The 13,228-nt window shown below is 41.6% G+C and overlaps 1 protein-coding gene across 1 annotated transcript in view; it reads right to left on the bottom strand.

Annotated features, from left to right (window-relative positions):
• FASN (fatty acid synthase) overlaps positions 1-13,228 on the bottom strand; it is a 41,908-nt gene that overhangs the window by 16,124 nt on the left and 12,556 nt on the right. Inside the window, exons 9-23 of the mRNA XM_015645361.2 lie at positions 11,380-11,839; positions 10,834-11,021; positions 9,814-10,003; positions 8,290-8,384; positions 7,754-7,888; positions 7,253-7,456; positions 5,605-5,720; positions 5,042-5,217; positions 4,517-4,708; positions 4,165-4,245; positions 3,883-4,065; positions 3,394-3,573; positions 2,963-3,166; positions 1,387-1,697; positions 839-1,228 (exon numbers count right to left, since the gene is read on the bottom strand). Coding sequence (XP_015500847.1) covers positions 839-1,228; positions 1,387-1,697; positions 2,963-3,166; positions 3,394-3,573; positions 3,883-4,065; positions 4,165-4,245; positions 4,517-4,708; positions 5,042-5,217; positions 5,605-5,720; positions 7,253-7,456; positions 7,754-7,888; positions 8,290-8,384; positions 9,814-10,003; positions 10,834-11,021; positions 11,380-11,839 — 3,105 coding nt within the window. The remainder of the gene's footprint in view (positions 1-838; positions 1,229-1,386; positions 1,698-2,962; positions 3,167-3,393; positions 3,574-3,882; positions 4,066-4,164; positions 4,246-4,516; positions 4,709-5,041; positions 5,218-5,604; positions 5,721-7,252; positions 7,457-7,753; positions 7,889-8,289; positions 8,385-9,813; positions 10,004-10,833; positions 11,022-11,379; positions 11,840-13,228) is intronic.

Here is a 13,228-nt window from a genome sequence, read left to right as displayed (position 1 = left end):
CAGAATTACAAACAAAACCCAAACTCTTTGAAGTGTTACTCTCTTCTTATTCTAGAAGAAGAGAGCTGAGAGGCCACATCCTCTCAAATCAAGAAAAATAAGTAAGTTCTGCAGAGGTGCTTTTCCCATTACTGCTTGGTCTAACAGCTGCCAAGAGAAGATGATACCCCAGTTTCCACCCTTGCCCTTGCCATTCACTCTCCTCTTGTGTCAGCTTTGGCATTAATTTATCTGCATGATATACTGGTTTGAAGACATAGCGCTGACACCCTCCTCTCCCTCGTCCAACTTCTCAGGGCTTATTTTACTGTATCTCATTATGGGATTTCAGATAATGTAGGGAGGAGGAAAGGAAGAAAAGGAAAATACAGGAGAAAAGTCTTCCTTCTGGGCGTGCTTTAACATTAGAAAAAAATAGCTAGCTTGTATAATTGCACGCCAAGCAGTCATATCAAAAGTAAGAGAGAGATTCTGATACTGAAGCATTTCAGAATCCTACAGGTATAAAGCTGTACTCCCATCCAGCAATGCAGCACATGATTTTAACAATAAAGAAATTGTCCTGGCCGGTGTTTTCATATGGATTAGACATACATACAAGGAATAATTTTCAGCGCACTAAGCTTTCCCAACTGAACTTACAGTTCACTGTCTCAACCTAATATGTAGTAATTTGCAAGTCCTCTCTTCAGAAGAAATATTTATTAGGTATTTCTGCAGAAGGCTTCAGTGGAAAGGCATGCAAGCAACACCTACTATACATTCACCATCAAGGCATCTGCAAGCATCAGTCTAAGACTATCCATGGTGAAAGTATCTGTCCTTCCAGGAGGCTTACCTCACTTAGGAAACTGTGTTTCTGCTGCAGATCTGGGCTTGTAAGGAAACTGACAATTTCTCCAAGAGTTTCTCCCTTAAGAAGAGTGTGTAGCAAAACAAACCCTCCTTCTTTCACAGCAGCTGCCAAGTTAGAGAGCATTTCAGCAGTATTCACTAAAACACTTGTTGAACAGTTGTACACCACCAGGTCAGCATCAGTCAGATTTCCAGAGGGAAGGCTAGTTGGATCCCACTGCCTAGAGACAACACCAGCATCTTGTAGCTCTGTTTCAATAGCTGAAAGGTTTTCCAGGACGCAGTCAGTGGCAATGTAGTCCACCTGCAACAGGGGCTGAGCATTCAGAATATTTTTCACACGAGAGAACAGTTGTCCACTTCCTGCATTAGCCTGTGGGGAAAAAGAAGGGGAAGGAAAAGGAAAAGGAGAAACTAAATCAAAACATGAATGATAGCCAGAATTATAACCAGAACAACAGCGGTATGTAATCAGGTTACTGAAAGGCTTAGAAACACTAGCTACAGTCCCAACCCAGGCTTCCAACTAACCTCTACTATCTTCATCCTATGACTGATCATGTTCTCCAGTGCCACATCCAGGCAAGTCCTCAACTCTGCAGAATCCAGTAATCCACTGAGAAGAGGGTCATTTTGGAAGTGCGTTTTCTCTCGAATCACAACTTGTTGCAGCTCAGAATGGAGGTTTCCATTCAGTTCCAGACAGCAAATCTCAGCGAGGATGTGCTGAAGGCCCTTCTGTGTTGGTGAGGACTCTGTAGCAGCCACTGCAGCTTCTAGTCCAGGAATAACTAATTTGACCCCATGCACTGCCACCTTAGACTGCAAGTTCTGGATCAGACCTATGGAATATAAGGGGAAATGAAAGCAAGAGTCAAGCTTTTCCAAGAATTCTTTTTCTCGTGCCTTCATTTGCTACACCAGTGTTGCTTTTTAAGCAAGGCAGACACCCTGGTTCAGGAACAGCATGGTGACCAACACCCAGGCCACTCGGTCCTTTTGCACACAAGGCATTAATGTGATGGATGGCAAAATGGCGTATATTGCTGGAGAATTTGACCTTTTATAACCTAGGTCCACTGTGTTACTCCCATCTGCTTTCATCACAGCTAGGTGCTATTGGCTAATTGCAAGGGTCATTACCATACTAAAGAGGAGGGGGGGTTACTATCTTTCCGTTACATCCCGATATCTTCCAAGCCACCAGGCCCTGCTTCAACACACCAGCTGATCAGCATCACGTATTTCAGCATCCTATATCATTAGCCCAGCCACACAGATAGAGTGTAGCCTCTGTACATCCACATGATTATGTATTTTGCAGTAGCTGTCCCAAGCAAGTAGGCTTTGTAGTAAAATAAACTAAACCCCCAGTTACCTGTGGTAAGACTGACTGATAGAGGGCAACTAACAGAAGACTTCTGATTGAATAGGGAGCTGTGGAGGAAAATTTTAAGTTTCTGCAGATACAAAAACACTAAAATGCCTTTTTGTTTTACAAACTGATGGGAAATAGTTCATCATGACTGATGATCAGGAACTGGATTACAAAAATGTCTGCAGATTACAAAAAAAAATATAAAATTCCAAAAATCCCCAAAAAAGAATAGAATTCTACAAAGAATTGTTTTGATGTGTGCCTCACTAAAGCATTTTCCCCGTTTGGATATGTGCCCACAGTCAAATGGGAACAAGGATGTCACCTTGCCTATCTTGGCAGTTCACAGGAAAAAACAAAACAAGGACATAAACTCACTTTAGTAAGCTCTCCTGTCAGTATCTAAAGCAAGTAGGTTGGATTTCTCCTTAAAGACGATTTGTACCTCTCTGCTTGCAGAAGGGTGTGGTGCCATCTGACATCACATCTGACTGTTATAGAAGGATAGATGTCCTCCTTCATGACTTTTTACTCTTTCCCACATTCTAGAGATCTTAGGCAGAACTAGCTCTTAGCTTCTAGCAATCGTACAGTGATCCCTTGATGAAGTCTTCTACAGACACCACCACTTAGTATCTTGGATATTCTGAAGTATGAACAGCTTCTCTCAGACACTTCTCTCAGGCTGGAAGATTCTCCTAGTATGACAAGAAAGCAATCCCACTCTACCTTTGCAGCACTCCAGATAGGCATGAAGATGGGCACTGGAAGACAAACAGCTACTCTCAGTGTAGGGCACAAAGCAGAATTTTTCCAGAGTGGGAGGTATCTGTTCCTGTTGTCGTCGTGGTGCCACAGAAGCATGGAGACCATTGATTTGAACACCTCCTGCTTTAAGGCTATCAAGGCAGTGGTCCACAATAACTTCAAAGGCTAAAAGTCAGGAAATAAATGGAAGTTTGAAACCAAAAAAAAAATTTTGTTCAAGGTGGTCTGATGAACAACACTATGTCAGGCTCTTACATAGAGAGGTTACAGAGTTGCAGAATAGCTTGGAGACTAAGAAGGCCCCCCTGAAGTCCGTCCAACTACTTCAGAATTCACACATTCACCCAAGCAGTCAAAGCAACCAGCTAAAGTTCAAGCATGAGAGACATTACCTTCTATATTGTCCTGGTATTGGCACACCTGCTCTCGATGCAGCACTGGATCAATAGAGACTGAGCGAATCCTCGTGGGTAAGCGCAGACTGCGGCCACTCTCAGGTAAGATCAGCATATGCAGCAGAGTGTCAAGGAAGGTCACCCAGTTCCCATTCCAGAGAACTTTCCCTGTACTTGCTGCAGAAGAGGAAGAGAAAGCCTCACTATTTCATCATTTATCAGATGCTAGAATGTCATTGCTTCTTAAGCCAAGTTTGGTGTATGTACCCAGCTTCCCCTGTAAACTCCAGCAGACAGTTCTACATTGGAGAGAACAGCTTTCCCAATGCTGTATTGGAACTCCTGCTTTTTCTCTCTTATCACACAATATATAATTATCTCACAAGACACAGTCAGGTGAGCTCTTAATACAACTGGAATTAAAAGATCAGACAGTCATCATTACAAAATCCAGGCTCATTGTGCTTCTTTTGAAAGGAAATTCACCTTCACTGTTGCATTCCAGAACACCCTGGAAAGTTGGTCCATAATTATATCCACGCAGATGCAGCTCTTGATAAATATCTTCTTTTAAGAGTCCAGGCTTTGAGCTCCTGTCTACTTGAGTACAAAAGCCATCTGGCTGGTTACAGAAATTCTTCTGAGTGTTTTCTAGGAGGGAAATCTTCCCTGAAGGGCACAGTAACAAGAGTAACAATCATTATCAGTGTTTATTAAAAAGGGATTTTACTAAGACCATATACATGCACTTACACTTCCTTCACTTACCACTCACAGCCAGATTCCCATTTCCTGATACCTCAAAGAAGTGGGAAGCAGGCATGAGTCTTACTTCCAGCTGTGCTGATCCTGCAAGAAACATTGAGGAAGACAGCAAGGTCATTTATTTTTATCCTCAAGCAGAACTTTTTCATTCACTATCTGTAGACTGACCGTTCACAGCACATAATAAAAATGACCATAATGTATACTGCTTGACTGAATACATTTCTTTGCTCAGTCATGCTGCATTCTTCTTTATAGTCGCTCTACTGCACTCCTCCTCACTTTTCCCATGCACTCCTTTCCTTCCACTCCATCCATCCATATACTCCTCCATATACCAGCACTCCTTACTCACCCTTTTTGGGAATAATAGTTGCCTGATGAATTGTGACATCTTCAAACATAACAGCCATTTCCTCCATGGCCATGCCAAGAGACCGTGCCAGTGTTCGCCAAGCCAGCACTAGGTACCCAGTTGCTGGGTACAAAACTCTGCCATCAATACAGTGACCAATCAAGTAGTGGTCAGGAGAGTCAGGACTCACATCTGTCAAAGAACAAAGAGCAGAATAAAAATAAAAAAAATCACTCCAATACAGAGGGTTTTTTTTAGTTTCCCCAACTATCCTGCCTGACAATATGTAGCTCTTAAAATTACTCTTAGTCTAAAGCAACAGAGGTTCCTGGTTGGTTCATCTTCTCTCATCCCACTTCAGAAACAGATACAGGTTTTTTTCAATCCAAACCAAACATTTAAGCTTCAGAGGATGTTTTCCAGGATACTGTTTTGAGTATTCTTTTCTTAGTTTTACAAAAAGGAAACACACAGGTAAAGCAGGAAAGTGACAAACAAATAATAAACCAAAAACCAGCAACACACCAATATTGTAGACTGAACCAGATGCAGAGCCTTTGGAACCTGCTGGAAAGTCTTCAGCTTTCGGAACATCCCAGTCCTGACTGTGGTCCCATTTGATGTATGGAGAAATAAGGGGTGTTCCCACAGGGACAGGGTATTCCACAGATGGGAACAAGTTATTTCCAAAAACATTTATCCTAGAAAAGCAAAAATTATCAAGACAGTGGGGGAAGGGATGGGAAGAAAAAGGAGAAAAATTGGTTATAATACTTAAGAGGTCAAGCAGTAATTGGTCTCAGACTCCATGTCTGAAATATACTGCAGCCAAATTTGTAATTTTGCATCTGTAAGATGCAAAAGTTTATTTTCAGAAGCTAGTTCCAGGTTCCTAGGCCTTTAAAATGGGACTTGTCTTCAGAAGGCACCTTTCCCTGCGAAGTATGTAAAGCACAAGTGTACATCCCATTTTCTTCAAGGTTTCTTGAAGGAGTATTTGAATCCATGTGAAGACATGCATATTAGAGAAGAGACCTGAATTCCCTTCTGTTATCCCACTCACCCTCCTCCTCCCCTAGTCTCCTTACCCAGTTAAATGAATCTTTCCAATCTGTGTTAGGAAGAACTCCAAATTATTTTTGTGCTCTTTCTTCATCAAAGGTAGAATGGTACAAGTTGGTTTCAAAGTTCTCCTCAAGATAGCCTGGTCAAGCAGAATGCATTAATCACTGGTGGAAGGCATTACTTACTGCTTTGTCTCTGACTTTTTGTCTATAGGTCTCAAACCACTTATGTGTTTGTGTCAAGAGTTCTGTGCTAGCTGCTGGTACATGCATCCCTTTAACAGAGAAGAGTACCCTTCCAGCAACCCAAGTTGTTGCACATCTGGTAAAGCAGAATCTACAGGGTATTAATGTAATTCTGCCACAACACAAGTATCCCTTTCCCATGCAGACTCTGAAATTAAATCAAAACCTGCACTTGAAGAACTGCAAAGTCACCCCATGCCTCCCACTTGCACACACTCCTGTCCCAGGAGCAACACCTTCTAGCCTGAAGTACCCTAGAACACTTTTCAAGCAAAAGCTATTAGACCAAAAAACTCAGCCTTCAACACCTGACCCAATTTTTATCTTCTCCTCAATTTGATCCCGTCTTTACATGAGAAAAGAAAGGAATGGAAGAGAAAATCAGAACACTCTCAAACCTGACAATGAAGCCTTAGTCACTTGCATTAGAGTCCAAAATTGCTCAATGATTTCAACATGAGGCATATAGTCTCTTTATCGAGAAAAATATCCACCCAATTGAAAAACTGTACTCTTAATTCTCCCTTCAAGTCACTTTCAAAGCATAAGGCTAACATGACACAGCAAAAATACACTGGATTGAGTCTAACTATTAATCTTGATTCACAAGTAACTACTATTGTTCCTAAGACTCTCACCTTCTACTGACCAAAGAAAGACCAGTCCTTAAGACTTAAGGGACAGAGAGAAGACTACACCACTGATCCTGTGGAGCAAGTATTTCCCAATGCACCTCATGTTCTACATTCCCTGCTATGGAGCTAACTGGATGAGAATCAATTTTTATAGGGCAGGGAGAAAGGAGTAATGATCTGATTTCATTAGGAAAAGGAGTTTCAGAAGAAAGGAAGTTCTTGTGGTCTCAGACTACTTGGTGTAGGAGAAGAAGGGAAAACACCTCTGCCACCCACCACCTTTTGAGACAAAACCTCAACCCAAATTCAGTGTTCAGATGGTAATAGAGGTTTTTCATAGAGAAGGCCTGTTAAGTCTTTGCATGCCTCATTCCACCGTAATTTTTGCATACACTCTCCATTAGATCCAAAGAATTAGATCCTTACTCATTATGCAGTTCAGAAAGCTGGCTATCAGTTATCTGAAGTGCACAAGAACCAAAAACAACAGTAGTGTGAATGTCTGGGTGAGGAAGTGGTAGTGTGTTAGGAATTTTTTATTTTTATTTTTAATATTAACATATACCACCCCCTAAAAAACCACAAAGAAACAAAAATCCAAACTGGGTTATTAAACCAATTAAAACTGCGAAAGGCTGAGAAGTACTGAAGGAAGGAAATGTTGTCAGAACTAGGGTAAAAAAAAAAAAAAAGTAAAGCTGCTATCTTCCCTAGTCCTCAGACCCTCAAACTCCTTGCAATAGCAAGATACTATCAATATAGTGTCATACTGAAACAATCAAATATGATACCTGTAAAAGAGCATGTGGAGCAATCTCTACTACAACAGCATTCTCTGGAACATGCTTCAGACCTTCGTGGAACAACACTGGATTCACCAAGTTGTTCACATGGTACTCTGCAGAGGAATTCCTCGCTAGATCACCTTGCCACTGAGCTTCAGGGATAGATGTACTGAGCCATCGTGCTGAGCGAGGTTTAGGGTGTGGAATGACCTACAGTCACAAAAGAAGGATAGGAGAAAGAGTTACAAGTCATAGAGAACAATATGATGGACAAAAGCAAGCAGCTCCTCCTTTAAGCAGGTCATTTCTCCCAGGTTGATTGCTCAGGACATTCTTCTGCTCGAGACCATGTGATTTCAAACATTAGATCTCAGAGAGGTTTACACATGCTCTTCAAGACATTTTCTCTTCCTTCTGAAAAAAGGAGTCCCCTTAGGCTCAACATAACCTTTACTCAACCTAGGTGCCAGAGCATAAGCCATGCAAGCCATGGTTTGGCAATATTACCTTTTTCAGCGCATTGAGCAGTGCTGGTGCAATAGATGCCATGTAATGGGAGTGAAATGCGACGCCAGCACTGCGCACCTCCTTTGCAAACACACCATCTTTCTTCAGTTTGGCTACAAACTCATTCACAGAGTCCTAAGAAGAGGAATATAAGTGAACAAAGAGAAAAGCTCACAAAATACTTGGAACCTGTACAAGCCACTGCAGTCCCTCCACACCCTTCACCAGATACCATTTGAGGGGAGCCATAACAGGAATGAGGTTATTGCCATTCTCAGTCTTGTAATTCACCATCCTCCTAGGCCCACGGATATGAGATATTTTATTACTAGCTTACTGAGGCACTACTATCGCTTCCTCTCGCAGACTATTTGAGTGGGTAAGTTTATACAAAGTATTACGTCCAATCCACTATTTCAATCCAGCTCCCCTTCGCAAGCAGCTGAACTGTAAGTAAGCTTCATGCTTTCTTCAAGCACAAACTTGACAGGTCCCACTCATAATCCTGGTAGGCACTGTTTCAGTTCCATGCTCACCAGAGGCCCCGAAACAGTGACAGTGTCCTCAGAGTTGTGACAGGCTGGTACCACATTTGGAGGACAGCGCTGTTTACATTCCTCCCACGTCAGACCTGCAGAAGGAAGACCACAGGACAACAGAAGTGTTTCTAACTATGAGCCTCATAAAGAGGAGGCAATCTTAACTGCACAGTCACTGCTCAGTTCAGCACTTGGCAAAATTGGGAAGTACTTCCAAAAGACTCCCTCTCCCATCCAAAGCAATTCTGCAGAAGCTAAGAATATTTACCCTAGAGCTTTAACATGAAATTTATCACAGTTATGCTAAACATAAAAATAAACAAGAACAAGAAGGCCAAATCTTTGCACCATCCCATTAATGAATGAGGTGCGGGTAACCCCCACACTTCCAAAGAAGCTACAGAATTGGTTGTTCGGTCTCATGTTGCCAATTAGTTTCTAGGAGTCAAGCCCACATGTTCTAGCTTGGATTGCTGAAAGACACAAAATATCCACAAAAACCAGTAACTCTAGTGGCATGCTAGGTTAACATATGAAGCATCTGATCACACATTACATAGATACAAGTCACAGGAAGAACCTGAACTCAACATCAGATTATCAAAAACATCATAGAACTTCAAAAGATGCATACAGTGTAAGAGTGTTATTTATTTATTTAATCTCAAGGGGAAAAAAGCTAAATTAGGTAGGTAGTCCTTTTTAGCATTATTTAAATTAAGAAATCTGAGATTATAACAAGTGATCTAGTCCTATATACTGCATTATACCTGCAACAGCTTTTCTCCTAAGTGTTTCAAGTTTTAATTGACCACTGTGTCCAATAAGAAAAAAGAACAACACTGCTACCAATAATAATTTCACTTTTAATCATGACAGTCACTACAAAGACACACCACAAAGCAAAACTGGTGGGTCCAAAATTTACCCAACAGTGGGCAAAACTATATGACCTACACAAACACAAAGCAAAGCTAGTTCAAGAGAAAGCTTATTCCTAAGTGCTATTAGGCCTCAGTAAATTCCACTAGCCAGCTGCCCACTACATCATAGTGGCTTGCAGACAATCAGAAGCCTCTTTTAGGGAGAAAACCTAAAAACGAACTAACAAACACCAAACCGAAAGAAACAACAAGAAACCAAACCCCCATAAAATCTGTGCATGAATAATATAAATCTATCAAGAGCCAAAAAAATGCAGTGCTTTAGATTTTCACCTTGTTTCAAGGCAATTATTTATCAGGCCTGTCATTGGTTACCTGACAATAAATCCCCTCATTTCCACTTAAAATTTTGGATAGTTACCAAAATCCTGATGTATTCCAAGACAGAGATCACTCCCATTGTATCCACTTCAGTATTTAAGAACCTGTTCTACATCAGAAGAAAACGAAAAAGAGGCAACAGTGGCCAAGATTTTATAGACGTGACAGTTTCAGTGACCAGCTTCATCCCAATGGCGTACAACAGTGATCAGATGCATTTTCCTGGACCATTCTCTTTTAGTAAGGGTGTACCTACCAACAGCAGCCATTCCTCCAGGAGGCAATTTGGCCTCTTTGACACATCGTCCCCGCCAATAAGCGGCAAGAATGGCTTCTTCATGACTTAAGGAGTTGTCTGCATAACCACAAGCTAGCTCTCCCACTGAGTGGCCCAAAATACCATCGGGTTGCAGACCTGCAGCCTTCAGCATATCAATCTGAGCAATCTGCAAGCAGAAGTAAGATTACTGATTCCATGCCAGAGTTAGCAGGTATCAGGCTTCAAAGGTACACAGCAGTAGCAAGTATATAATAAACCTTTTGGTACAGACATTCTTGGCCTCACTACTTTTTTTTCCCCCCACAATTACAGCTCCATCCTTCTTTCAAAGCAATCCCAAGAATCATCATGCAAGTCCAGTATTGTCTGGGCCTCCTCACAATGTAATTTTCCATTAAGAAAATATTTCCAACAACATGAGGCTGCCAAGAATGTGTCTGTACAAAGCAAGAGGCAAGACCAGCTTTCCAGGCCACTTTAAAAGCTTGGCCTCTAGTTTATTAAGAAACCATGAATTGCACATTGACACTCAGAAGCATGAATAGGCTTCACTCAGCTTGACTTAGTTCATTTGCAGAACAAATTTTAGAAGACATTAAATGGAACTTTGCTCCTTGGCACAAACATTTGCCTGAAACTTAAAGACATTCCTAAATTTCTTAAAGGAAGAAACTGTGCCACATACACACGCAGATACACACGCAAATCATTTCGGACCAATATTAGTCCAAACACCTTGTAAGAAAAAAGCAGTGAGGCCAAGAATGTCTGTAGCAAAAAAGTTTGTTACGGATGTGTAAGTGGCAAAGCCCAAAATAGTCAAGGACACAACACACTCCCTCCTCTCAGAGAGGTATTTCCAACAGCTGCCACTTGCTGATTACACAAAACAAGCTTCCATTAATCAGTATAAAGTGCTACCAGCCAAACAGACACATTAGCAGACGGTGCTTACGTTGAGTCCACTACCCCCTCCATTAGCCATTTGAGCCTTGCCTGAATAGCAGCTAGTCCAACAAATGCATGGACAGTGTCATCAAAAGTGTGCTCATTTGCTTGCAGCAGCAGGTCTGAGACCTTCAGGCCTGTGTTCTTCAAAGCCTCATCTGATCGCAATATAGACTGGCGGAACAGATCCAACTTCATAAGGCTCAGGCCCATGCCTTTCCACTGTGTTCCCATGCCTGCAGGATAGGCAAGCAGAAGGTGAGCCTTTAGTAATACTCTGAAACAGAAGTGGGCACAACACACTTCCTCTGGCAGTTAAAGAATTCTAACTAAGAGCAGAACATTGTACATTTCTTACATTCTCTAAATTAGGCACTGCTTTTTATTTTGCTGGTCTTTGCTATTATCAGAAGACAGTTAAGTTGGAAGGTTTTGATAAAATACAGAAAACACAAGACTCCTAGACATGTCACAGAGTTGCAAAATATTTCCTTATGCTACACTGTAAAATAACATTAGAGCACAGAATACAATTGCTCAAGCCCCAGATCTAAAGAGGCATGGAAAAGCCTGAATTCAATGCTGCACACCTACCTGAGCATATGTACCAGAGTGGTCTACCAGATGCTTGAACTTGCTGAACCTCTTTTATGTCACTTTCGGTGCCAACCAGTGTGTAGCCCCTGTAGGGCATGGAGGACACAGGAACTGCAGAGATATCGCTGAGAAGGCTTACAAATGAACTGCATCCTCCATGTTTTCTGCTCTCTTGAATTAGTGTTTCCACACCTTCCTGGGTTCTGCCAGAAATCTGAACCAGCCTTGGGATGTTACAAGTCTCCAGAGGCTGGCACTTGTTCTTATTTGGCTTCAGAATGACGTGAGCATTAGCACCTCCGAAGCCAAAAGAGTTAATACCAATAAGGCCACCTTTCACTGGTGTTGGTTTACAAACTACCTCCAGAGAGCCATCTTGTAAGGCAGGAATATCTGGATTTGGGGTATTGAAATGAAGATTTGGAGCCCACAGGCCATGTTCCAGTGAGAGAATGACCTGAAAGAAGAAACAGTGTTCTGTGCTCCACATTGTTTCATGACAAACATTCTTTTGTTATTATTTTACTACAAATGACCATGTAGCATATTCTAAAGCAGTTCTCTATGTTTGGATAAAGGGACATTTCAGAGAATAGCATTATTTATGATACTGAGGTAGCAACTGCATCACCTAGGCAAATTTTAAGACCATGTGGGACATCAGCAGGGAAGTTGAGCGTAGTAGCATAAAGTCCAGCTTCCATTCTCTTTCTAACTGGCAAGCCATGCAGTCTTGCTGGAAAAGCAGCCTAGGTACTAAGACTATCACATCATCTTTTTTCCCTTTCAGATCCCATCCCTTTATCACATACCACTTCTTCCCTCCCCAGTCCCACAAAGTCACAAATCCTCTTCCTTATCACAACAAAATGCTTCTATTTCTTGCTTTGCTGCAAAAGAATCAAGCTGAAGCACTAGTTAAGAAGGTTGCTTGCTGCTTTACACACATTTATTGTCTTGTCAATACAAAAAAGCAGAAACAGCAGACTGGGCAGAACTGGCAGAGCCAAAGGAAAGTACTGAAACTGTGAGGAACAAAATATCTGTGCCAAAATAAGCAAGAACTCCCTCCTCTCAGTAGCTTCCCTCTACATGCAGCTCATCACACCAAGCCCACATCTGTGGAACAAGCCCAGCAAATTGCAGACTACAAGGTCAGCTGCAAACACAGCGTGCTCTGCATGTTTGCTAGTTCCTTTATCACCCCAGAATGGTCAGAGAGACATTCTGTCTTAGGAACTGTTCTCCCAAGCTGACTATGAGACATGGCAGCTTACCTGGGAGAACAACCAGTATAATATATGACTTCAACTCACAGTAAACACTTTTAAAGCTGTAGTCTAAATATTTTCATGCATACTGTCCTACATCAACAATACTATGCACTTTGAATGTGCTGTTGCTTTACACTGATACACACTGTACTTTAATTTGCCATAGTTTCTATCTAGGTTTGAGAGCACAGAACAGTAAACATACCACCAGTGCCATCAAAAAGCTTTGTCTTTGCTGCAAAGCAAGTGATTAGACAGGCTAAGTAATTCAAAGATGGAGCTGAGTTTTCCCCTCCTTACCAGAATTTGAAGAGGTCTTCGCAAGTCTTGGTTTCATTCCTACCTATCCATATAATTAATGGATTCTCTTCAAGTCTGAAATCTGATCATTTCAAAATCTAATTTCCTGGCACCTCACATAGCAACATTTTGTGGAATTCCAGAAGAAAACATTTACACAAACTGCAGACATCCTGAGAGTTATTGTCTAAGAAACACTGGCTTTGGTGTAAGGTGTGGGCAACAGTACCTCAAAGTTATGATCCTGTCCTGATGGATCACAGAACCACACT

The sequence above is a fragment of the Parus major genome, chromosome 18 (assembly GCF_001522545.3).
Source record: "Parus major isolate Abel chromosome 18, Parus_major1.1, whole genome shotgun sequence".
NCBI lineage: Eukaryota > Metazoa > Chordata > Aves > Passeriformes > Paridae > Parus > Parus major.
This window is presented reverse-complemented; position numbering and strand designations above follow the sequence as displayed.